Source organism: Moschus berezovskii, chromosome X (assembly GCF_049115385.1).
Source record: "Moschus berezovskii isolate FMDL1 chromosome X, NW_MosBer_1.0, whole genome shotgun sequence".
Classification (NCBI taxonomy): domain Eukaryota; kingdom Metazoa; phylum Chordata; class Mammalia; order Artiodactyla; family Moschidae; genus Moschus; species Moschus berezovskii.
In genome coordinates this window covers 108,326,348-108,354,023 of record NC_142488.1, presented here as the reverse complement: position 1 = coordinate 108,354,023, position 27,676 = coordinate 108,326,348, and the positions used below count along the sequence as shown (strand labels likewise).

Sequence of the window (27,676 nt, the reverse complement as noted above, 5' to 3'; positions counted from 1 at the left end):
TTAATAGTTAGCCTTGAATAACTGATATCTCTTAGGTAGTTTGGATTATTCATGACTTAGCCTCAATCATTCATGCTACTGTATAGTGGTATGACCTGGGTTTTGTTACATTTTAGGGATATGTAAGAGGGTTATGACTCATTCAGCTAGGAATGGGAGGTTATGAAACTGTGACCTTTTACTTCCTTTGCTGTTTTTCCAAAGCCAGTGACAGTACAGGCAGAGTTATTAGTAACAGGAAAAGACACTTCCATTCATTTTTTTTCCTTTTGAGACTCTGCCTTTCCCATTAGATTGAGTGGTGATACTACTGGAATCTGATAATTCACCTGAAATAAGCACTTCTGGGCTCTACAAATACAAGCAATTGCACTCAATACATTGGGTTGGCCAAAAAGTTCATTTTGGTTTAGTGTACCATTGTATCAAAAACCCAAACGAACTTTTTTGGCCTACCCAATAAATATCCCTGACAATCCCTTCAGTGTTTCTCAAAATATAGCATCTAACAATATTTCCACATGACAGAAAACTCTATAAACTACCCAACTCTTCCCGCTCTGAGCCACTTTACATAAGCCAGAAGAAAGGAGAAGAGTACTGCTAATGCAAGAGATGATACAATGATGCTATTTTAACTGGAAAGTTAAGCGAATTATTTATATTTGATTAATGTAGACTCTATCATCAAAAATAATATGAGACCTACTGTAGACTACCAGAGGTAGTTATTACCCTCTTTTTTTTCCTTTACAACTTCTAGATGAACTAGTTCATGTGAATTTGGATAAAACACCTATTCTAGTTCAAAGCATAATATAAAATGATTATTGCTTTTTTCTGCCAGGCCTGAGGAAAATACTTTAGCAATAGTTTTGTTTTCCACAAAATTAAATGACTAAATGGTCTGGCTTATTTTCTCTGTTTTAAAATCCATGCTACCATTGATACATGGTTTTAAAACATTCTTCCAAAGACCCAGTAAGTTAAATCATTTTTATGTCCCCTAAATACTGTCCTTTTTTGAAGATTTCTTGAGAAAAGTGTGGCATATATCCAAAATCACATTCTTTTTTCCCGTATTTAAATTTTTTCCTTACAACTTAGTGGAAAGGAAAAGTGGTCCATTTTCACACTCAATAAATAAGAAAAAAAGTGTAGACAGCTTTTATCTAGGGCATTTTTAAGTCATTCAGAGAATATTTTCAAGTATTAGCTGCTTTTTGAAATTATTGGCAGAATTCTCTTAACCCACTTTAACATAAAGTGGTTAAAGATGAAAAGATTTTTTATTGGCTACATAAAAGAAAGCACTGTGGTTTTTGCATTATTGCATAAATCTAAGAGATTATGCATATGAAAAAAGGACAAGACAAAGCTGAATGCTCAATGCCAAGTTCAATGAGAGGTTGTGTATTTGATACTGAGCACAATGGGGTTTGGTTCCACACGGAGAAAACACTAAATATTTACACCCCAGGACATGTTTCTCTGGTGAAGCTTCTTGTCCTAGATGACTCTCCCAGCTACACGCCAATAGCCCCTTTTTAACACACTGCCTTCATATACTTGGATTTTCTCCCTCAATACTTCATGAGATTCTAAATCTTCTGATCCAGTTCCCTTGTCCTCACTCTCCCATCTATCTCTGTGGTCTTCATGAATTCTTTTTGTTTATGGTATGGACCCTCAGGTGAAGTTTCTTTTTTTACTGCAAGTATCAATAGTAAAACACAGTCACAGCGCCCCGCCCCCCCCATTCTTTTTTGCAGAGATAACAGATCCATCATTCAGCTCTTCTGTTGGTATCTATTTCTAATCAAGTCTCTGGATGTTTTGAACCAGAGCTATGATGCATACAGCCAAATATGTTGCACAGTATACTGCAGAGTTGCTCCCCAGTCCAGATCTAGCTCTCTTAAATCCATGTTCTTTTCTTTTAGGCTTGAGAGTTGTGAAGAAAGTTACTGAGATTAGTGTGTACTATGAACTCTGGGGAGGTTTACTTTCTTAGGCCACTTACCCTCATGCTTTGACTTTTGCCTTACTGTCATCTCCTTGCCGTCTTGCTTCACTTTAGAGGTAAAGGGTCAAAAAAATTGCTTGAACATTGTATGCATTTTGTGCCTTAGGAAGAATGCATGGCATGGTCCTTGTGATGGAGGAACATTTATAAACTGTAGACTCATATTACCATGGAAAGCATCCCAGAAAAGAATGCAGTTTGAGTTCAATCTAGAAGGATGAATTGAATTTAGAAAAGCAGAGTGGGGAAAGGATTTCTTGCAGGAGGACCTCTGGAGTAAAGGAGAAAAAGAACAAAGCAAGCTTGTGAGGTACAGAATGAGAAGTTGGTGTCAGGAGATACTCGACAGTGAACTGGAAGAGTAGAGTGACCAGCTTGAGTTCTGTGTGCTGGGCATAGTGGTTTGATTAATTCCTTGAGTGATCCATTCATTCAAGAAATGGCTTGTCATAGCTCATGGGATAAAATCCAGACCTCTTTGCTGGCATATAAGGTCTTCTGTGATGTGGTTCTGTATATCTTAAAATCCACTCCCTCAACACCATGTACCTGAAGCTCCTTCCATTTGTACTGAAGACTTTCCCGATTCTCCCAGCATGTTGTAATCCTCAGACCTCTGTGTGTCTGCACAGGCTATTTCTTCTAGAGTCCACCTGGTGAGTGCCTCATTCTTCAGCCTCATTTGCAGCATTAATTTCATGGTTCCTCTGCTGCTATAGAATCCTGGGCTAATCCTGCTAAAGCAGGTATAAAAACACCATATTTTATGCTATCAGAGTACATGTTTGCTTTCTTCACTCAACTAGAAGCTTCCTGAAAGCATGGATTTGTGTTTTACTCACCATGTCACCCATATCACCTATCTGAGTCCCTACCTAACATGCAGCAAGTTCTTGACAAACATTTGTTGAATAAAATAGTTACTGAACATTTAATTTACAGCATATGCAGTTGTTTTTTAAGAGAATCATCTAGAAGCAGTGTGATTGGTAGATTAAATATGGGAAATGCAGAGAGACCAGTTATATGCATTTTTTGAAATAGCTCATTTGTTAAAAAAAAAAAACAAACAGTTGGGGGTGGATTCCTGGAAAATTCATAAAGAATAAAGGATAGGAGTTAAGGAGTGGCTACTAGGGACTGGGAGAGGGAAGAATTAAAGATAATAAATATTTGAGGTAATACAACAAATATCAGGACAGTGACCCTTGGAAAAATAAGATAAACATTTTTTTCCCCTCAATCAGATCTTCTGGTGTTAGTATTTGCCTCAGCCCACCTCTGCGCTGAAGATAAATACACTGTTCCTGTTCAGTTTACTATAACTAAGCTCGAGATTCATGTGGTTCTGATCTTCATATCTGATCAGGAGTTAAGATAAGAAATAGAAACAGTTTAACCACCCTGGTTACAGTTTCCTACCAAGGGAAGGTGTGCGGTGCATAGGTTTTGAATGTAGAAAGCTTGTTTCTGCTTTTGGGAGCTGCAACTGTGGAGTGTTATACCAGGCAGATGCACTGGGGTGCGCTACGAGGTAGCCAAGCCTAGCTGTGCATCACAGCTCTCAACTTTAAAACTCCAGAGAATTTGATGAGAGAGGGATCCACAAGAACATGACAAATGATGAGAGTTCAAACCTTAAGAGAAAAATGGGCTTATTGGTAAGAGACCTTCTTTTTCTTTATTTACTGCTGTTCCTTATTCATTAAAATAGCAAGCCTGTTGTTTTCATATGTGGCTGGGAAACGGTGTACAGAAATCAATTTTATATGTATTGTAGAATTCAGGAGACATATTGGTAAACATGGAAAAATCATAGGAAGCATGTATAAACATTAATTTGGGGGAAAAAATCACTAAGGAAATTTTACTTTATTGCAGACTGTAGTATAGATTTATTTGTATAGCTTAAATGTAATGCAGGTTAAGAAATATCTATATTTTTTAAAAGTTAAAATAAAGAATAGTGACTTGTGTGAAGATACCTAATTTCACTCAATTACCAGAAGGTGGCACAACAGATTCTTCTTAAATACACAAAGGAAAGAAATAATATTAATAGGAATATAAAATAAGCTGTATTTAAAGATCCTTTAATGTATTTTTTAAGCAAAAAATATATATAATTGTTATTTGCTTAGTGAGGTTTATTGCTAAAATATGACAAATATGAATTTAACCCATTGTAGCTTTTTATGATCCAAAATAATTTTTATGTGTATAGTAAAAGTAGACTTTGAAATAGTATTGCCACTAAGGAAATACTGTTTTGAATTTATCATTTAAAAAAATAAAATACTTGAGACCTACCTTTTGTATAACAAGTGATTCGATGTAGAATAACATTCTGGATAAGATTTCTGCCAAGCTCTTTTTAAAGATACTATGAGACTACTACTTTGATTTAGTTGTGCTTGTGAAATGACCCAGAAAAATACCAAATCTGTTCATTTTGAATAAAAAGTTGAAACAAAGCTGATGCTTAGTGTGTTTACTTTCTATAAGGTAATAGCAATATAAATGAGATAAAGGTAAATAAATTGAATTTTGTGTTAGAGCTCCTTAAACACCTGCCAGCATACTTTAATTTTTTAAGCGAATTGACTGTTGACAGCATATACTGCAGTGCTTCTGTAGTAGTCTCTATTTTTAAAACTGCATTCCTGAGGCAGTACCAGAAGTATGTCTGTTCAGCATTGCCTTTGTATCAACCCAAAGGAGTTAGGTGTACGACAGAACTTCACCAAAACAGAATCACTCAGTTAGGAGGCAATGCATCTATTTATATGATTTTATTAATTACAAGCAGTATGAAAATAAGAAAATGTAGTAAATGAACCTAGAAGAGCATTAGCCATCTGTTCTCTGAAAGCTTGTAATGTTTGTCATTTGCTTTTGGGTTTTAATGGCAAAACAGTATATCAGCAAAGAATTGAACTCTAGGCTTAAAAAGCTAGAAAATGACAAAGCATTCCAAGGCTGAGTATATATTTACTGGGAAAGTATTTCCTTGTGTCCAAATTTGTCTAGTTTAGTCTTTTAGATCAGCTGCCAATAAATGTTGTATTTAATGTCAATCTCTATTCCAGACTTTCTGAAACATTAAGAGAGCTTCTAAAAACAAATAGAATCCTATGGTTTCCTAGTTAAGGTGGTTTTTTTGAAGATAATTTACATCTTTTAAAATTGCTCTGTGTGGTCTTAACTGTTCAGAATTTATATATGATTTATTAATTTACAGATAAAATATTTGCAGAGTATGCTTTGAAAATTTTAAAATACATGCAATAAAGCCACAATTAACCAAATTTTTTTTTTTTTTTTTTGCACTCCACTTTCAGGAGACGGAGGCAATTATCTTTAAAACAAGCCGATTTCAAGGATATGTTCAAAAAGTCAACTTCAGGGTATGTGTAAGGGTCTGCATTTTCTTCTATGTTTTTTGTCGATGAGAATTTATCTTCATAAAAAAGACCCTGAGGTACTAGAAGCCATTCAGTCATCCAGGAAACTTTCAGTAACATCTAGGGTACTGTGTTTATTAAGACAAAAAATAATTTTGTTAAAGAAATACCACGCATCATTGTATTGTGCTTTATATTGTCCAGTGTGCTTTCATAAACACAAGTACAGTTGGTTTTCCTAACATTGCTGTGAGTCTGGCAAGGAAAGTTGGCATCCTCCCTATTTTCCAGATGAGGAAGATAACACGAGAGGTTCCAAGTTTGTGGCAACAACCAGATCACAGATGCCCAGCTCTGTCCTCTTCTGCACCCTTCCTCATCGAGAGAGCTAAACACAAGTTCTTAACTCCTGCTCTGTATTGCACAGTCAGCATCAGTTCTCCCACCCCTGTTTCCTAATTGCTGTACAGTTTCCAAACACTTTGCATGTGTCTGTTTGTCTGCCTCCATATCTGTCAGCCAGCTGGAGACCTTGCTTTTCAGAGTCTCCCAGACCTGAAAGTATCTGGAGTGTGGGAGGGCAAGATAATGGCCGTAGACAGTGGGAATGGACAACTAGTGGTGAGCAACCAAGGCTGATATGCTTAGGATGGCCCGGCACGGAGACAAAAAGAGATTCCCACTCTGACTGGGAGCATCTTGCCTGGGGGTGGGCTGCCTTGACCTTGAAAGCAAGATTTTTCCAAGTTTAATAGACGAGGCCTGAAAATCTGCTGGACTGGGGTTCTGTGGTGTAATGGTTAGCCCTCTAGACTCTGAAAATCAGCTGGAGTACTTGTTTAAAATGCAAGAGTACTGCTTCTCACTTCTAGACTTGTACATTTTCTTTTTTTCTTTTTTAAAGACTTTATCGAATTTGTTACAATATTGCTTCTGTTTTATGTCTTGATTTTTTTGGCCATAAGGCATGTGGGATCTTGTTTCCCCAACCAGGGATCGAACCTGCACACCTTGCATTGGGAGGTGAAGTCTTAACCACTGGACCACCAGGAAAGTCCCTAGACTTGTACATTTTCTATATTCAGCCTGCAAAGGTATAGGGCTTTTCTCTTGGTATGTGTATTGGAAGGTAAAGAAAAGAGCCCCCCTTTCTTGGAAGCATCCAAATTCCGTGTCAAGGCCTATAGAGGTGGGAGTCAGGCAGGGGTGAAGAATGACAGTGGTTGCTTGCACACCTTGCTGTATTGTTATTAGAAGCATATAACAATAGCTATTGTGCATCATATTGACTGAGGCATTTTAAATAGGCTTGTGTTCATTTTAGACTCAAATAAGGTAAAGCAGAAAGAAAGAAAGGCAGAAACATTGCCCTCAAAAGGTGAAAAATTAGTGACTTTTGATATTTTTAAGAGTTAACTTATCCCAGTTGTTGTAAACTTAATTTTTTAAAACTGGCTAGAACACTAGGCTGTCTAGGATTCTGGGTAGTTAAGGCTTAATGGATGCAATATATTTATGCTAACTCATGTTTCATATGTGAATATGCAGTCAGTCCGATTGATTAGATTTTGTGGGGTTTGTGGCCGGATAACGTGTGTTCTTTTGCACACTTGTAACACCTAGCAAAGTCATAACTTCTCAGTACTCACTGATGATTGAGCGAATTCAGCATGTACCTCTTCTGTACAGATTTTGGGCTTGGCACAGTGAGTTGATTGATTTTCGTGTTTGTGAAGTTCAAAGGGTCTGACACTGGCAAGAATGGCTAATATACTATAGCGGCCTCCATCCAAACAAGTGCATTTTAGTTGACAAATGCAAAAACATGATCCTAATTAATCGATTGGTTTAATTCTTGTTCCCTGTTTAGAGGATCAGTTTAAGCCCGATCTTGCTGCCTCTTCACCCTTTTTGGAATATGCTTTAAAAGTCTGAATCTCAAAAAACTGGCAATTCTTTAAATCTCTAAACATAAATATTTTTGTTTACTGACTAGACAGTATCATATGAATTTAAGCAAAATGACCAGCTCCTATAGTGAAAGATTCATAAAAATGCTCCACAGTGTTTCTGACTTAGATCAAGCTGAATAAGGAAGGAATGAATAAATACATGTTAGCTAAAGGGAAGATGTATTTTACTCAAGTGTTATGTAGCTTCAGAATTCCATGAAAAGTAACTGATTATTTAAAACATATATTTGATTTTGAAGACATGAAGTTGTTTTCAACTACTAGATGATGTAGACAGACTTAGAAAGGCAGTCACGAACCCCCAATTTAAACTGCCTTGAACTCTGGGAGTTGGTGATGGACAGGGAAGCCTGGCGTGCTGTGATTCATGGGGTCGCAAGGAGTCGGACACGACTGAGCGACTGAACTGAACTGCGTCAAAACCTAGGGTCAGCCTAGAAGAGGAATTCTGTTTTTCATTCCCTCATATCAGAATTGCATTTACTTTAGTTAGTCATAGAATGTGAGATAAAAGACAAGATTTTCCCTCGGTGGACAACCATTGTATCCAAGTAACGAAGCTAGACATAATTCTAAAATAATGCTGTCATTAGTTCTTAACACATGAACACTTTATATAACATGAATTAATGATGTATTCCATCATAGGATTTTCGTTGAATTGCTAAATATGTTTTTGAGGCATAGCAAATTTTAGTTGCAGACTAGCTTCTGTAACTTAGACTTACTACCATGAATTTGAAATCTTGCAGTATAAATGTTTCTATGCCTCCCTCTCCTCCCTTCCTTTTTTTTTTTTTTAAAAAAAGGAAAATATCTTTAGGGAGTTTCCTGATGACTAGTGGTTAGGACTCTGTGCTTTCACTGCTGGGCCCTGATTCAATCCCTGAACAGGAAACTGAGATCCCACACGCCACGTGACATGGCCAAAATATCTTTAGAATTCAAGATTATCCATGAGAAGAACTCTAAATTAGAAAATGAGAAGGATCTCAAAACTGTCATGAAAATAGAGGTATTGAACTGATTGCTAAGTCTCTTTGATAACACCATAGTAGGCAGATACCATAACTCTACATTATACCTTTAAGAAAACTGTTCGGCCCCATGCTATGGCAGTAGGTCACAAGGTTCAAGTTGAAAGTTGAGCCTTTTTTGGAGTTTAAGATATTCTCATTCATTATATAGTGAATACCTTTTATTTTTAAATAATAATAGTTTATATGGAAATATGTATAGAAAATTTAAAGTTTTAATGATTAGGTCTGGGAAGTGGTTTAAAAACAAAATTAAGTCATTTGCATTTAAAGGGCCCTTTATCATGGAAAATTTAAGTAGTGTTGTATAATCTTAATGAGTCATTAGGATTAGCTTTTCATGAAAGTGTTTGCTTCTGGCTAGCAAAATATTATTGTGATTACTCAAGTATTTGTAACCAAGATTTACAAATACTCAGAAGAAGAGATGGAACAAGTAAGTAATCATCTAGATCTCTGCACATGTGAATATTATAACTCTTTGGATAAAAATATACAAATATAATTTTTTCAAGATAAAAATATTATTTCATTAATTCTAATTGGGATATTGAAGAAAATGTTTTACTGTTTTATTCTAATGATCTTTCAGCAACTTAGATTTTTGTAAAAATATAGGTTTTACTGAAAGCATACATAACATAGCAAATGTTGACTTTAACTGGCATGCCTTTTGAGACTGGGTATGTGATGTTCTTATCAACATAGTTCAGGATTTATAAACATGAAGATTTTCATATTGCTTATTATATTGTTTTCATGGAAACCTTGTAGCTTTGCTTCTATCGTTGATATCACAAAGCAGTGAAACTATTTGAAAAGCTTTCTGTGCATAGAATTTTCAGTCTGGAAAGCCATATTCTTAACTTTTCTTTCAATAACACTACATTTTAAATGGCTTTTTATTTTGATAAGTTTGTACACCTAATGTACAAACACATCAGAAATTCTAACAATAGTTTGGCTATTTTATTTACCAAATGTAATTGAAGTAAGCTACTTAGGAAGTTGTTAAGAGACAACTAAACAATTACTACTTGAGGTGGGAGCAGAGATTTTTCCTTGGAGCAGTCCATCATCACTATAAGTGATACCTTTATTTTATTTAAGAAAGTATGTGTTCTGGGTGATTTTCTTCATGTATGCTTATTTTAAACAAGTTAATGTGTATATTTAATTTTTTTTCATTTTAAGGACTTTATAGCCTAAAATTATCAAATTAACAGATGAATATTCCTGTTACTTGAACTCTGCTTTTAGTAATAGTAGAATCAATAACACCATTTAAAAAACCTTTCAGGATATATCCTGGCTTTGGTACACAATTCTTATTTAATCACGTCTCTGCTTATGAAAACTGCTCTTTCAATTTAGTCAACAAATACTTATTGAGTGCTTTCCCACGTGCTAGGAATAGTGATCAATTGGGATTCCTTCTTGAAGAAGGAGCAGAAATTTGGGGAGGGCATCTCAGGCAGGCAAATTGGTAAGGCTGGAATACAGGGTATGGTGACAGTGTGGCCTCTTATTGGAGCACTGGATAGATTATCCCTATTTGATGATTATAAACCATCTTTCTAAATGACATTTTTCAAACAATTTAAAAATGGTAATGCAAAATCAGGTATGTAAATAGTATATATGTAAAAATCATTGATTTCCACCATTACCCCCAAACACTTTGATTTGGATTTTAAGGCATTTTTTAAATAGATGGGAATACTTAAGAATTACTTTAGTGTGTGCATGTCAATCCACTCCAGTATTCTTGCCTGGAGAATTCCATGGACAGAGAAACCTGGAGGGCCACAGTCCGTGGGGTCACAAAGAGTCAGACCTGACAGAGTGACTAACACACACACATGCATGTCAAAGATAGATAAAGACTTACTTAAGCATATGGATTTGGGAATCATATGAATGAAGAATTCAGGGGTAGCCCCCCCAAAAAAGCCATAAAAATAGAGATAATGCAGAAAACAAAAGGAAAAAGGAAGGGCAAGAACTTATGAATTTCCCATTCAGTGTTAATCATTTTCTCAGCTATAGTGAGATTAAGGGTAGTCAGAATCTGTGGGTTAATGGGTCCCCAACAACTGGATCTTTCTTGTTGCCTGCTCAGTCCCTTCTACTCCAGCTCCCATCATAACCTCTTTCATCTGACTCCCCGGTTATAAAAGGTACTACATAAACATGAGGAACCACTACCATTCTGGCTTTCCATTCTCCTTCCAGCCAGTCCATTACCTTCCTTGCTCTACTGTTTTCTCCTTTGTTTCCTTACCTGTTGTTTCCTGTCTTATCAGTTTACCATATCCTCTTATTGCTGACTCACCCAAAACAAACAAGCATTTAGTACCCTTGTTTTCCTTTGAAAATGTTCAAGATTGGAAGAGTACTTCCCTTCACTTTATTTATGCCATCATGGCCTGAGGAATTCTCTGTGCATATATACACACCTGTGTGTGAGTGTGTGCCTGCACACCAAGTGTGTTTTCTAATTGTTCGTATTGTGAAGGAGATAGGTATTATAGTAATCCAAGGCATAGTCATGGTTACAATAATCCATGTAAATTCTTTGTGGGAATTAGGGCCCACACAGCTCTATTAAGGAAATTGATTTGTGAGAAGGTGCTTATAAAAGATGAAACAATGACTTTCAAAAGTAACTATCTTTGAGAAACGTCTGGGATTTTCCATTTTGATCTTAGCAAGGTTACATATGTGAGTATCTCATAAGAAATGTTTAACATATTTGATATTCAATTTCCTGAAACAAAGAGGAAACATACACATAAGTATGTATAGCCATTCATGTGAACAGCTCTATTTCCTATAGTGAGAAGCCCTGAATGTATTAAGAATTTTTTTCTGTTGTCCAGAATAACACAAAACTTTTTGTGTATTTAAAGGGTTTAACAGTCCTACTTGGTTGCCATCCAAGTATCTTTACTGATTGGTAGAACATAAGCAGAGCACACAGTTGGGCATGATCTACAGTCTTGTCTGTGCAACAGGGATAACTCCCAGATTAGTCTGAAGGGACATTGTCAAGATTACACAGTGCCTACTCACACAAATGATGGTTAGTGCTATTATTCTTTAGTTGTAACTACCACAGGATTAACCAAAACTTGCAAGAAAAAGGTAGGTTAATTCTTAGGGAATATTGGGAGAATATGGAGAAAGAGGTCAGATACGTGACGTATTAGTCAACTAATTTCGCAAAGTGGTGGTACTGGAGACAAACCGTTGCAGTCAATAAGCAAATTAAACTTTCATGTAAAGTTATTTAGAAATATTTACAGTGAGGAAAAATTAGACTCTTGGCTGTATATTTCACTTTTCTCTCACACTATGACTGGCTTAATTTTTACTTACCTTTTTCTCCCTGATCATTCTTTTTTGACCCACATGGCATGTGGGATCTTAGTTCCCTGACCAGAAATCAAACCCATGTACCCCTGCTTTGAAAGTGCGGAGTCTTAACCACTGGACCACCAGAGAAATGCGTCTCTCATAATTCTTAAATGATGTCTGGAGTTAAGATTTTGGAAGTGGTCTTTCTGCACACTTTTGTATTTTTGGTGTTTCCTTCCCATGTCTGTCTTTTGAGTATACATATAATGGGAGGAATGAATGATTATTTTATATTTCTTATTTCTTTTGAATACATTAAGACACTTGTAGAATGTGATTCACTTCATATGGAAGCATACATCTTCTGGAACAGTCTCATTGAGAAGGAAAGACAGTAGGGATTCTAGAGCAGGAGTCCTAGACTAGGAATTGGAATTTGGTTTTTGGTTCCAGTTCTGCTATTAGCCAATAGTGTGGCAAGTTTCAGTTTTTTCATCTATACAATAAGGGTCCTGAGCAAGATGATTTGTAAAAGTTCTACAAATCTCTTTCTACTTTGGGAACCAGGGAATTCAGTGTTGTGAGATCTGGCCAAGAATGACTCGTTTTGTGACCTTGGCCAAGTCCCAGCATTGTCCTTTGTTTATTACATCTCTGAATATGCATTTTACAGGTATTTTTAAATGATTAATGTTCATACAATGCTTTGAAGAGCCTTTGTGCATGCTGTCTTTCTATCCCGTTTATGGAGTTGTTCATAATAGAAACCAAGTGTTCTATAAATGAAATCAGTGTTTCCTGTGATGTGAACGAGGGCTTTTAACATTTCCTAGTCTAAATATTAAAGTAGTGGTACCACTACTGCATAAAATTATATTTCAAATATATGTTTAATCATTTTCTTCCTTTCATTCTGTAGGCGAAAACATTTTTAGTTCCGGAATATAATGGTAATTACACTCCATAGCTGCTACTAGACTCATTGTCAGGGTAGTAAAATCTGATTAATTTGGACTCTGCTAATTTATAATTGAGATGATTTTACCTGGCTGAAGTTTATTTCTAAATGATGTATGAGAAATGGTGTTGTTAAGCATTTTAATAGGGTAAAGTATATTTCAGGGACTATATTTCTACTTAAAGGAATTATTTTTAAGCATTTGGCATATTAGTTGTTTGTTCGTTAGAGATAGTTATAAATGATTTCCAGCAATTTATTAAAGCAAAAAAAAACCTGAGTATAAATAAATTCTCATCATCAGATACAATACTTTTAAGGTTTGGGATCTTTAAGAGTGCTGAGGGTAGGTGGAGGAAAGCAGTCTTTTTTTTCACTTTGAACAAATATTACAAGTGTTGGAGTGCTATAAAAACAGGTTTTAAACATTAAGTATAAGAGAAATCTAGACTGAAAATTGACATAGATGATTTGGTTGTGTTGGTTGATTTCTTTGGAGCTGAATGAGATTAGACCAATATGTTGTTGGTTTTTGAATCAGCTGATTGTTCATAGTACAATAATTTGAGAACCTTTGCAATAAAGTGATCTTAACCTGTGTGGGGAGGTTATCCTCTTGGAAATTTGGAAAACTATATTCACCCTATTTCCCCCTTATAAATATTTAAGTAGTCTTTACAGATAAGACTCAAAACCTATCTTGGTTTTACAGACATTTGGGGGTCTTTGTTCTCAGAAGAAGTTACATTTGCAATTACAACTTTGTAATATTTTCATAAGCTGGAAAGTGATTGCATTTCCTTTCTAAAATCTAAATCGCCTTCATACAGCTAATTTGTAACTGTTTTATGGTTTATATTTTTTAATGTTTGAAAGTGCTCCAGGATTTTGGAATGAGACATTCCAAACTTCCTTGATGAGTACGTGTGTGTGTGTGTGTGTGTGCATGCGCACATGTGTTGTGTGATTTTCTTCTTGGTGTTTCCAACAAATTACCACTGCCAGTTGTACCTGGAACCTTTTTGCTTCTTAACTGTTAAGAATTATTACACAAATCCTAATATAATATATTGACTATAGTTTTTAGTAGTAGTGGCACTTTTTAAAAACTTTTAAAATATATTTTGGTCACTAGGATAATGATAAATACTCCTTTCTCTGATTTTTTTGAAGATTTCTGTGAGACAGTTTTATGTGGGGGTACTAAAGAACTGGAAATATCATTTAACCCTTTAAGTTGCTTGACTGAGTTTTTGCTCAATGTTTGTGTTTGGTAGATTGAATAAAAATTATTTGTGAGCTAGTGATAGCTGAGACCTATTTAGTATTTAATAAAGTGTATGCAATACTGGTCAATATTTCAAAATAATCTTTCTCGCCATAGCTGTGTATCTGTGAATGTATATACTGCATATATATATGTTGGATTTCATCAGAAAATACACTTTTGAATATTAATGTGTATCTTAAAGGTACTTGTGATTACCTTAGGTGATTTCATGCTCTATTTCTGGTATATAAAATTACATATTTTGAAATTTTTGAAAGTAGTGTCTTTATTGTATAAATCTGTGCTTTTTGAATACAAATGAGAAAGATTCTTAGGGGACTGAATCTCAATCTTTCCAAAACTAGGAATAATTTGGAAAGACTGTATAAAAGCCGTCTACTTAAATTGGAAGTACAAGCTTATTGTTTGGATGTTAATTTGAAAGTAAATATGAGCTTTTTGTCACTGCAGTGAGTTTTTTAAAAAGGTAGTGGCTTTCATGTCAATGGCAGTCTGCCTTTATTAAGGTTGCATTGATGAAGACGGATAATTCAGTTTTTAGGTAGAAATGGGAGGGTGCTCTGAGGGTAGATATTTAGTGATGGCGACATGCCTACATCAGAAGTAAAAATCTTCATCCTGAAAATAAAGAGTTCAGCATAATACCTCTTTATCCTATTTTCACTTCTTTGAACTCTGTAGAGAATGTGTGAGTTTGGTGCTTTAAACAGAAACTTGAAACACCCAGTCGCTCTCTGGGCATTTACAATGCTATTTTCTGGCAGTATTGTAAAGCAATATAGATGAAGCCTCTGCTGTTACTTTCCTGAAATACGTCAAGCTGCCTTTGACAGCAGCTTTAATTTTTTAACCTCCTTGTCAATCACTAACCCCTCGAGGTTACCGGACCCTGCCACTGAGCTTTGGAATAGTCCCTGCTGGACACCTGCTTGGTGTCTCTCCTCTAGGCAATTTGTGAGCTGTTTGGGGGCGGGGGAGTCGTGAAGGGGGGTGAAGGGGAGGGAAAGGGGGAGAGAAGAGGAGGACAGTGCTGAATTAGATTGTTGATAGCGTCCCTCCGAGGACTGCTATTAAGAGCACGCTATTCTGTACTTCTCTGCTGCAGAAGACAGAGTGGTATTCGTGTTAGCACCCAGCATGTTGTAAATGTATGAGATTTTTGCTCATCCCGGCTTGGAATTCAGAATAGGGAAAAGAGAGCAACTTGCATGAGAAGCTACTGGAAGAGCGTGCAGTTTTGCAGCAGTTGATATTTGTTCTTACATTTTTTCCTTCTTCTAACTGGAAAACTGAGAGACTGGCATTTTTTAAACGGGCTCTCCCCATAATGGCATTCTTGTATTGTGTGGCCAGAGCTTGCAGAGGAGGAAAGCAGGCTGCCGAATTTAGTCACTGATCTCTGTGAGCTGTGGCCTAAGGCTATGCTGAGGTTTATATCCCATTTGTATTGTTGCAGCTCAAAAGAAGAATGTTCAGAGGATGACAAGTGTATTCTGAGTAGGTATGTTGTTTCATTTTTGTATGAAACCCGTCTATTTTCTTTTTCCTGCTACTATTGGTCAGAAATCAGGTTAATAGGTGCAGAATATAGTGCCGTGCTGCAGTATCCCTGTTAAGGTGGAACAATGGTCATGCAAGCTGAAAATAATACCAAAAAAAAAAAAAAAAAAAGCCAAACCCCAGCCGCTTTTATTAAATAAAGCTGCATTGTGTGGTATGCACAGTGCAGTCTTTTAAAAATATATATATATGTATATATACATACTGCAGTCAACGCTTTCCTAACGAGGTGGCACTATTGTGGAGTTTGAACGGGAGAATCATCATATGGCTTTAGGGGACAGGAGGATTTAAAGGAGGTGCCTTGCAGCCCTCTTTTCCAGATTGGAAGCATCGGTTTCAGGGCACTGGCAGGATCGTTGGCTTGTTCTCCGCGGCAGCCACTGCTGTCAGTACGGTGTGGAATGGAAGTCCTAGTTGGTAGTCTGTTATGGAAACGCTGTTTACTGTTATTGTAGTACCGTGGTGACAACATGCCATTGAAATGGAAAGCGAGCTCTCCTGCTATCTGGAAATTCCCAGTTCCTGTGCTTAAAACATCCAGGTCAACTCCACTTTCTCCAGCATACATGTAAGTGAGAGAAAATAGGATATTAAAGCGGGATTTCATTCATGAATCAACCTTGTGGCAAAAGGGGCTAAATATCCCAAACAGCAACATCCAAAACCCCACAAGATGAAAAGTCTCGACCTTGCTGACATTTAACTATATTGGCATGTCCACATTTTACCATTGTTTTGTTTTTCTGGGAGTTTATGTTTATTTTCATTTAAAGTGCTTCATGGTAATGTAATTACTAAGATGAGAGTCTAAAGGTATAACTAAGAAAATGCATGAGGATAAACCTTTACCTTGGTTGGATTTTTTGAATTTTGGTTTATCTGTAATACTTAAGATGACTTCTTTTGTGTAATGGCATAAAAACTGCTGATGATTGATGGTGTATTAAATATGGAAATGCTTTCTATAATTTTTTGATGAATTTGAAACTTTCATAATTAACACATTGATCAGAAAAATGAGACTTTTAATCAGGACTTTTATACTTGAGTTTGTATGAATATTAATAAGTTTGATATTTTATCTTTCTCAGTTTTATAATTTGAGTTCTGAAGTATAAGTTTGAATGTGTGCAAAATTATAGTTCTGTGAGTAGCTATTTATATACATGGAGTTGAAAAGTATATTATACAAATGTCTATTTTAGAAATTTAAGTAAATATACACTGAAATATTTGGGGGAAGTCTTTCTAGAATTTTTGAAAATCTTTTTAAATTCGCACAGGGTTGCTTTTAAAACAAAATCTAGGAGATATAGTAAATTAAAATATTGCCTGTGATCTTTTTTTTATAGAGAAGGAGTGAGGGAAAGCTGGACTTTAAAAAAAAATTAATTGTAAGAAAAGCTTTCGAATGAAAGTCTGTCTTAACTGTAAGTGTTCCCTTTAAAATATTTTTCAGCAGGACAGATGTGGAAAATTCTTCCCACTTTTAGGTTTATTGTGTGTTTAGGAATCTGGTGAGTTGCCATTTTATTACTTAGTTTTTGCTTTATATGAGGAGCGGATGCACAGGGGTATCTGTCTGGTTCTTTGAAAGGCTTTCAGCTGCTGAAGAGGTGTGCTTGTGCTCTCAGTCCAAAAGAAGTAATTCCCAGGAACACGAGGGAAAATGACATTTCAGTTAAATCCTATTCTCACTTCATTTTCAGATTATTTTGTATATTCCTTCTTAGAGATGCTTCAGGTTATTCTATCTGGGTGTTAAATTCTGTTTCCTATAAAGTTAAAGTTTTAAGTTATGTTTCTAAAAGAAAAAAGGAAAAAGTCAGCTCTATTTGTCTCTCAAAAGCTGTATTTGTTAAAAGTGCAAATTAATGGAGGTGACAGGTTAATGGCGCTCCTTCAAATAATTTGAGAAAATGAGATGTGCCTATTGACTTTATATATCTTAGCTGGTGAGAAATGACCAAAGATTTACCAAAAGCAACTTTATCATCAAAATAAAACACAACAAAACAAACACACCCGAGGAAAGTAAAGTCAGTAGGTTATAATTAATAATGGTTACTAATGATTCTAGTATTCTTACTGCATTTTACTGTCCAAAAGATCCAATATGCAGCCCCTATTGCAGCTGACTTGTGAATTTTTAGAGATGGTTAAAATATACTTATATTTTATCAATCCATACTAGCCACAAGCTCAGATACAGCTTAATACAGCAACTTCAATGAATCACTTTCTTCCTTTTTAAGTCCTCACCTCTTTGACCTGATGATATGAGTGAGTTGATTTAGATGATAGAAGCCAGAAACTATAGATCTTGCTCTGATTGTTGATAGTACACATATGTAGAATGGAAACGTGTATTTGAGGAGCTAGTGCTAGCCTGGACTGTTTTGGTATTGTGACAGTCTGTATTATTAAATTGGCCTTAATTTATTTTTATAAATAAATTAATAGGTTACAATATTATATAAATATACACAGAGAAGATATGTTAAATACAGGAAAAGAAGACTAGCTTGGAGAGTTTAAATCAGTGTTTTAAATAAATTGTTCATTTCCTTGCTGGACCAGAAATAAAGATATCATGTTTAACATGTTATTCTCATCAGGGTTTCCTTATATTCCATAACACTTCTACGCATAAATGATATTGAGCATAGTTTTCACTCAGAAATTATAAAGGCTAATTTAGAATACTAGGTCAAGTAACATTGTACTTGCTTCCAGAATTGGTTGGGCTGGCAAACACAGATTATAGATTAGATGGTTAGTTGTGTCTTTTAGGTCTAAAGTTTTTGCATTGATTTGAAGTAGTTAAATTCTGACTCTTTAATAGACTGTGATGTTTAGAATTTACCTGTAAAATTATGTATAAACATTAAAACTACTATCTTGAATATAGAATTCTTCACTGTTAATATAAGCATCTTTTGGTATATTTGCTTGTGTAGCATCAGTATTGATTTTTAAACCTTTATCATTATTTACTGTGATTTGTCAAATACCTATTAGATGATTTTCATTGATGACTTGGGTACTTTTTCAAAGACTGAAATTGCAATATAAAATACTTTTGCTTGTAGTAAAAATGTGTTGTAGTAATGGAGCAAATATGGAGAAAATATAAAGGCTCCTCATGGTCTCTTTCTCAACTCAGCATAGGTGTTGCTGACTTGAACTCTTGCATTGGCGTTATTGATAGGCCAATGCTGTTAGCCACTAGTAAAAGCTGCAATAGAGAATGTTTTACTTACTGCAAACGTTGAACAGAAAAGCTCCCTTCCCCTTGTGGATTTAAAGTCCAAGTTGGCTTGCTTTCTGCTCGTTTAGAACCTGAATGAGAATTAAAACCTTTCCATATTTTTAAGACTTATTGACGATAAAGACAATGTTTATGATAATATGAAGGAAATAGTTTTTTATATAATATAAAGTGCTTTTCAAATTGTGTTACAGTATGACTCCGGTAAAGTGGAGTACTTTAAAGATGAAAGATTTGGGGAAATTATCCGGAAAATAATCCTTTGGCCTCCAGATAGCTTGATTTCCGAATATTACTTAGTCTTTATTGGATAGATAGTCTTCTTTAAGCTTCAGTTTTGAACACTTGCAAGGGCGGTGTGCCATCCAGGTGGAATTCTGAAGGGACTGTCTTGCTCGAAATCTGAGTGATGTGTTTGTGTTCCACTCTGTTCAACAGAAGGTTGAAGTTCAACCTTAGCCTGAAGGAGGATCTCCTGGTCAGTGTAAACTGAATTAGTAAAGACTCTGCTCCTGACAGGTGTGAACCATATAAATTAACCTGTCATTTTACCTAAATTAATAAAGCTGAAAGGGCAGTCACTTCTAAGTGCTTTTCTGGTATTTGGTATTCATTGTTTTCGAACAGCAAATGGTTCCTTCAGGCTGATGTTCTAGGGTTAATGTATTATTAGATTCCAAGGACACACGGAAATAGAACAGAATTAGCATTAGTGATCTTTTTATCTTTTCTTTAGAAGCACTAAGTCTTGCTAATAATGGTGTGGCAGTAAGGAGGAAGACAATGGGTAAGAATTAACCAGCACAATGTAACAGTGAATCCTAGCAAGCCAAACAATGGTTGTAGAACGAGTGTTAGTGAATGAGACTTTCCCTCTCTTAGCCAATGCACTTGTATTCAGTTAGTGTCTTGTTTACCATTATTTTGTTTATTACATAAAATATATTTTAGAGTAAAATACCAGTAACACTGACTTTCATAGCAATCATTGTCTATCATTTTATCATTAAAATTCAGTATCCAGATTTCCCTAGAAAAGATGGTATTTTACTTGATAATAATTTTTCTAGATTCTTTCATACTGTATAAATATTCTTTGTTTGTGGATGACTCACAGGACAGAAAAATTAAAATATGCATTTTCTAAATTTGACATGTTTTCTATCCCCTAAGATTGTCTTTTTTTTCCATTTTAGTGAATAAAATACAACCTCAAAAATAAAATAAAATAACCATAGAAATCTTTTTTAACTAGCCACATACTTCCCAAATCGATAGTCTCAAATTGGAAAAGATAATAATTAGTATTTTCACAATTACCATATACATAAACTTCTGTTTGTGTCTGCTTAGTTTGTTTTTTACTGCATATGCTCCATCTAATAAAATTATGTGGAGAAATAACAAACACCACCTCAGAGCAACGTAATGTTCATGTGTAACTTTTGTGTTAGTACCATGTTTCTTGAGAATTTCCATTGTCTGAACTTGCAGAAGAGTTAGCTTAACACTTACTAATGGCAAATCATTGAGATAAAAATGACCTCAGATGTCATTTAGAGAATCTAAACCCCCTTTAAAGCAAGAATCCTTCCTGTGACACCTCCAAAAGATGCTGATACACATTCTCCTTGATCGCTATCAGTGACAGAGAGCCCACTACCTCACCAAGGTAGCACCTTTCATTTGTGAACAGCTCTTCCTTGCATTGAGCAAAATCAATTCCTCCTATCTTTTATCTCCTCTTCCTAGTGTGGCCTTCTAGAGCTATGGAGAAAAATATTATTTTTTTCCATAACATATAAGCCTGGAAATGTTCTTTCTTTAACCATTACTCATGTGACAGGTTTTCCAGACTCTTCCCTCTCCTGGTTGTCCCTCACCCAATAGTTTTTTATGTTAGTCTTTATACAAGATATTGATTACTTCATCTGAATGAGATGCTACCCATGTGGTCTGACTAAAGGAAGATACCTCTCGCCTTTCATACAGGCATGATGCTTATCTTAAAGAACCTGGGATTATATGATTTTTTAATCATAGCATTCACCCTGAACCATAGTTAATCAGAGTTTGCAAACTTCTTTTCAGAGTTTACAGTGGGTCAGCAATTATTCTCTTGGCTACTTCGAGAAAGTCTAGCATGCGCAAATGAAATTAAAATTTAGTTTTAAAGGCCACTGTTTGTATCTTTAAATTTTTTTTTAAATTTTGTTTTTAAGCCCATTTCATGTGTCTTTTGGGGGCTTCCCCAGTTGCTAAGTGGTAAAAAATCTGCCTCTAATGCAGGAGATGTGAGAGACTCAGGTTCGATCCTTGGGTCGGGAAGATCCCTTGGAGGAGGGAATGGCAGCCCACTCCAATAATCTTGCCTATAAACTCCCATGGACAGAAGAGCCTAGTGGGCTACACTCCATGGAGTCCTAAAGAGTCTGACATGACTGATTGCTGAGCATGTATGTGTCTTTAAAAAGATCTCTTGAAAATTATTTAATGTAACTGAAGACTATTAGACACAAGAAACTTGCAAGACAGAAAGCTAGTATTTCTGATGCTTTCAGAAATTTCCAAGAATTTTACTTGTCAATAATTTATCTAGATTCCTTGTATTTTATGTCTAAATAAATGAGCATTACCTCCAAGTACTGCTCAAAACATTTCCCCAGAGGGATGAGAGGTGGAAGTGCAGATCTTTTATCATCATGGGAAGTCTGAAGTTAAAAAGAATTCTAGACATTCTGCTTGAAATTAAGCATATTTAGATGAGACCTAAATAGGGCCAAGTTAGGAGGAAGGAAAAAAAAGAACTAAGAGGTAGGCAAGTCTTTTATTTGTATTAATGGCTTTATTACTTCTGGTGAAAAGTCAAGAATTACAGGCACTGTACATGCTGATATTTTAAATTGAAATAGCAACCACAGTATATTGCTTTTATTTCCTCAAGGCTGAGAATGAGGTGGTATAAATGCGAGATTCTTGGGCAATCAGTACATAAAGAAGTTACTGAGCAATCTACTTTTGAAAGAGCTCAGTTCTTTTTCAATCACCTGTATATTGAGTTTATGATATTCAGAAGTTATTCACTGCCTGGTATGTGTCAGGCATAACTCTGCTGGGTATTATGGATATAGTCCTTGCAGTTATTCAAAATGACTGTTCTTTATCTTCCATCCTATATTTATAAACAGTTAAATTGCTTAATTTATTTTACTGCTGTGAAAATTCTAAACCAAAACAAGTTTAAATAACATTTTTGTTTACTATACTTTCAGTAATGATAATAATTTCGTTAAAAATACTACAGAGGAGAAATGTGTCTGGGCTAACAGAGGAGATATGAATTGGATATAGATAACATTTTAAAGTGCATATTCCTATTGTGATCATTTCACAATATATACAAATATTGAATCATTATGTGGTATACCTGGAACTAGTATAATGTATGTCAGTTATACCCCAGTTTTTAAACAAAAAAGGAAGTGCATATTCCATAAGGTGGAAAATGATGTAATTTGTGTTTAAACTTGAGAGTCACCTTTTTAAACAAGAACGAAGTGCCATCCTTTAAGTTGGACAGGGCTTAATCTCACAAGTGTATCTATTTTTACCTTAAAAAGCATCAACAATTTGATCCCAGACTATGTGATGTGATCTTAGTGAAAAATAAAATTATACTATGTTTCCTACTATAGTAAAATATTTTCATTGGCATGACTTAACTATGATTAGGGTATATGTTATTTTTACACAATTTTATCACATTTATGGTATGGTAAGACAGGAGCATGGCCAACTTGTTGTACAATACTTTTTATATGGTTCAGTGGAGAAATGAAATATCTTTCCATAAGAACAATGTAAATAAAAACAACTTTCAGAACTCTTGATCTACCTATGTAACAGGTGTTATAAATTTCATACGAAATGTATTTATTTCCAATTTTTAAAATGTGCTGGTTTAGCATAGTTAAATGTAATACAGTTTATTGAGTTCTAATATTAGAGCACAAGCATTTTGTTAAAAGTTCCCAAAGTTTGCTGTCCGGGAAGACACTCCTTTGGTAAAGGTTCCAGGTTCTCCTTACTTGTTGCAAAAAAAACAACAAAAAAAGCCAAGCACTTTGTCAGCTGCCTCCCAAACATTCCAGAAAGGTAAGTCTTCTCCCTGTTTTACACTGTGGGCACGGTGGTTCCAAGAAGTTAATTAACTTGCTCAGTGTCACACTTCAAGTAAGAGGTGAAGTGAAAATTTGAATACAGGTCTTGATTTCAATGATCTTGGCTTCTCTAATGCCTTTTTGTTTTCGTAGAGTTTTGCTACTTTCATGCCATCTCCTAATTAGGAAATATCTCACTAGGATTCGAAGAACAAAGTATGACATATGAGATAAACTTTTTTGAATTGGATGGTGGTATAGGAACAAGATAGCTCTACTTTGTGGTACAGTCAAGGGGTGAAATTACAGGAAAATACTGGGGCAATAATCTTTACTTAACTGATATGATACCAGGATTAACCTCTTATTTCCTATTTCTTTTAAAGTATTATTCTACTTTCATTGGCCACCCACCTTTTTCCCCCTGGTAATTAGCTGCCATTGACAGTGCTGTAGCTGTTGCACACTGGGCTAAAATCAAGGTGATGGCAGCGCTGTGTTTGCCTCTGATTCTCTAGGGGAGCATGCATTTCCTGCTCATTTGGATCACTGACAGAATTCAGTTCTTTGCAGCTGTAGGACCACCAAGGTCCCCATCTTCTTGCTGGCTGTAATCCAATAGTTGATCTCAGCTTCTAGGGGCCGCCAGCATTCCTTGGCTTCTGGCTCCCTTCCTCCATCTTCACTGCCAGCAATGGCAAGAGTCTTTTTCACATCTCTCTCTCTCTGACCCCCCCTCTTCTGCCTTTCTCTTCCACTTTTAAGCACACATGTAATTAGATTGGAAGATGCAGGGACTTGATTGAGATTTTGGTTTAAAAGCTTTAAATACTGCAGGGGATTTTTTGTTTGTTTTGGCCAGACAGCTCGCTCGGCATGTGAGCTCTTAGTTCCCCAACCAGGGAATCAAACCCATGGCCCCCTGCCCTAGGAGAATGGAGTCTTAACCACCTGACTACCAAATCCCATGAATATGGTATTTTAGAACAATAAAATTTTGAAAATGAGACATTACAAGAATGATGTATTAGAGTGGTGAACTCATCTGTTGGTGGCAACTGGGCTAAACTAGTGCCTTGGCCATCACTGTGTCCTTCCTTTCTCCCTCCCCCTCCTTCTTCCCCACTTGAAAGTCTCTCACTGAGGATATTTCTACAAATTCTAAATGACCTTTGCTCATTTACAACTTGCCCTGTAACATCTTCTATTTTCACTCTTTGGTTTTGTCTGTTTGTTTGGTTTTAAAAATATAGTGCTTTTCGCTGACCCGTGAGATCAGAACATGGCATCTTAAAAAGAGCCTAAGTATCTTATTCAGGATTCTTTAAAGTCTGGTCAGTTTTCCACCATCTTTATACATTTGTATTTGATGATTTAACCCAGTCTTAGTTTATATTTTCTTTTTTCTACTTCATCCTGTTTCATCAATTGTATTATAAATTCATGTTAAAAAGCAGTTTACTACAAAAACCTCAACTAGATTTCTCTTTATAGATGTGATTATACTAGAGATTTGTCTCTTGTATTGCATTGAACCGTTTTCCTAATTAACTCACAGTTTGACCTAGCTTTAGTTTGGGTGGACCTACAGAATATTTGGGGGACTCCCCTGGTGGTCCAGTGGCTAAAACTCGATGCTGTCAATGCAGGAGGGGCCAGGTTTGATCCCTGTTCAGGGAACTGGATCCCATATGCTGCGATTGAAGATCCCGCATGCTGCAACAAAGATCAGAGATCCCAAGGAAGATCAAAGATCCTGCATGCTGCAACTAAGTCCTCACACAGGCATGTAAATAAATATTAAAAAAAATAATAACATTCTTTAAAAATTTGAAATACAGTTTTGAAGAGTATATAGATGTTCTAGGTTGTAAGTAGATTATCCAATAGATAATTCCTTAGCATCACCAAATTGAAGTCATTTTATTCATTATGAGAATTTTCCCTCAAAGGATGTGTGTGTGCAATCATTGCTGAATGATTCACAGCTAAACAAATGTTCATGGAACTGGAACTAAAATTTTCATCTTAAGTAGACCAGTGACGTGGCTCATTAGCATATCTTTCGTAGGCATATTGCTGAAATATATAGATATAATTAGAGACTTTTTTTCAAATGATGTGATGTACCATCAATCATCATATGTTTGGCTATCTTTCCTGTAATTATAATTACAGATTATATTTTTGCATAGTGGATATTATTTGATTGTTGATCCAGCCTTGCAGACAGCCTGATCTGGGATGGATAATCCTTTCAAATAAAATAACAGTAAGGAAATTCGATGTTATTTACTTTTTTAAATTTGGTGCTTATATGCTAAATATGAACTGATACCACGCTTCTGTACCAGGGAGCAAATATGTAATTAGTTTTGTTACTATAGCTTATATAAATTATGAAATGCTAAATTTGTTTGATGCTTTTGAACTGTGGTGTTGGAAAAGACTCTTGAGAGTCCCTTGGACTGCAAGGAGATCCAACCAGTCCATTCTAAAGGAGATCAGTCCTGGGTGTTCACTGGAAGGACTGATGCTAAAGCTGAAGCTCCAATATTTTGGCCACTTTATGCGAACAGTTGACTCACTGGAAAAGACTCTGATGCTGGGAGGGATTGGGGGCAGGAGGAGAAGGGGATGACAGAGAATGAGATGGCTGGATGGCATCACCGACTCGATGTACATGAGTTTGAGTGAACTCCAGGAATTGGTGATGGACAGGGAGGCCTGGCGTGCTGAGTCATGAGGTCTCAAAGAGTCGGAGACGACTGAGTGACTGAACTGAACTGAATGTTGATAATTTATTATTATTTTTATAACATTTAGTCCTTTGCAAAGTAATTATCTCTTTTACTGTAATCTCTTTGCAAGCAAGTATCCCACCTGCTCTTTTATACCTATCTCCTAGTGCAGGGCCTGGCACATAGCAGGTGTTCAAATGTTGAGTTGGTGAACGAATTCAGAGAGAGTAATTTTTAGGTCTGTAGTCTTGTGAAAATTATTTCACTTAAAAGTGTATTGCACATCTTCATTTTATCTATAGAGGAATCTAATATATTACAGTCTTATTAGAGAGTAAGTTACAGCTATCTTTCCTATGAAAAGAGCTAATCCAGAATCCTGATTCTGCTCCTTGCTTACTGATGAATACCATGATGCTGGCACAGACTGAAAGTAATTTTAGCAGAAGCAGTTTACCAGTGACCAGAATATTTTAGTCATGGTTCATCAAATTGTAATCTGATAAAGAAAGTAAGATTATGATCTCTTCCAAGGCAGCAACTACTCTTAAAGTTAAGAGTTATTTGGCTTATTTTCACACGTCCTTTACCATGATGTGGAAAAGTATTTTAGACAAATTTATGTTTTAAAACTAGTATGGTTGCACCTAAATGATAATGTGTTTTCTGTGTATAGTTTGAAAACAGAAAGGGCTGACTAAGATAAAAAGAAATCTGAATAGGTTTCAGGAGATGTAAATTTAAGATCAATACTGAAAAAATCATGCACATTTACTTATGTTCTAAATTGTTTTATACTTAAAGAGGCTAGACCAAATGCAAAGGTTTAACAGATGATAATTTTTTTTTTTTTGGCTGTGTTCTGCGGCTTGCAGGGTCTTAGTTCCTCCGCTGGAGATTCAACCTGGGGCCATGGCACTGAGTCCTAACCACTGGGCAATCTGGGAACTCCCAGCAGATATTAAATTTAAATTAACTAACATTCCCTTCTATCAGAAATATTTTAAATAAGTGCTTTTATACATTACTTGGTTAACAATAGAAAAAAAACAGCATAGCAGTTACTAACGTATGAAAACACATTCTAAAGCAAAACAATTGATAGTTTGTGAATAAATTTAGATTTTTATTCTCAATCATTAAATATATATTTACTTTGAATTATTTGCCAGAATGTACAACTAGTTAAAGAGGGCTAGTCCAAAAAGCCTGGAATCCAAGAGTGTAAGATTTGACTTTTGTTCAGCAAGCAGAGAGGAGTCATTGAATACTTTTGAGCAAGGAAGTGACTTTCAGAGCTATAAATACAACCGCAGTATGTGAAGAAGCTGTACTATAACAAATATGTAATTTATGTTAATAACCAAATCCAAGGAAGAAGTAATAGATACCCAAAGTATGGCAGGGACAGTGAGGGTGGAGAGGTGGTGAAAGATAGATGCTACTAGAGAGACACTTAGTAGTACTTTATCAGTTGCTTGGACATAGGAGATGGGAGAGAACCAGGAGTCAAAGATGACTGAAATATTTTGATGATAACACTTTTCTTTTAGAATCCAGAATATCCTATCTATGTCTCTCTTGAATGCATGACATCTAGATACATTTGAGATTCCTAAACTTTCTTCTGACTGACTAAGCTTCCAGGAATGATCATTAAGAACTATGTAGTCAAATTTTTCCATTGAGAGTATCTTTAAATAAGCCAATTTTCTCCTTAAAGCATGATCTATAAAAATACTGGATTTTGAACATTTAAAAATGACTTATTTCTTCAAGAAATAGCTTGTTATAGACGGGGTGATTTGAGGGGAAATAGCATTTAGGCTAGCATTTTCCAACTAGCTGAGCAAACTTGACACCTTGACCCTGTTCACCTCATCTACTTGGTT

General features: G+C 35.6%; 1 protein-coding gene across 5 annotated transcripts in view; it reads left to right on the top strand.

The window, feature by feature from the left end:
• Positions 1–27,676, top strand: part of KLHL13 (kelch like family member 13) — a 203,215-nt gene that overhangs the window by 127,079 nt on the left and 48,460 nt on the right. For 2 of the 5 annotated variants that reach the window (XM_055393967.2, XM_055393962.2), the window contains one exon: positions 5,368–5,433. The exons of 1 other annotated variant lie outside the window; for it this stretch is intronic. In XM_055393967.2, coding sequence (XP_055249942.1) covers positions 5,411–5,433 — 23 coding nt within the window. In that variant the 5' untranslated portion in view covers positions 5,368–5,410. Of the gene's footprint in view, positions 1–5,367; positions 5,434–15,470; positions 15,551–16,067; positions 16,181–27,676 lie in introns of those variants that run through there. 2 more of the 5 variants (XM_088833836.1, XM_055393964.2) reach the window with 2 other exon arrangements.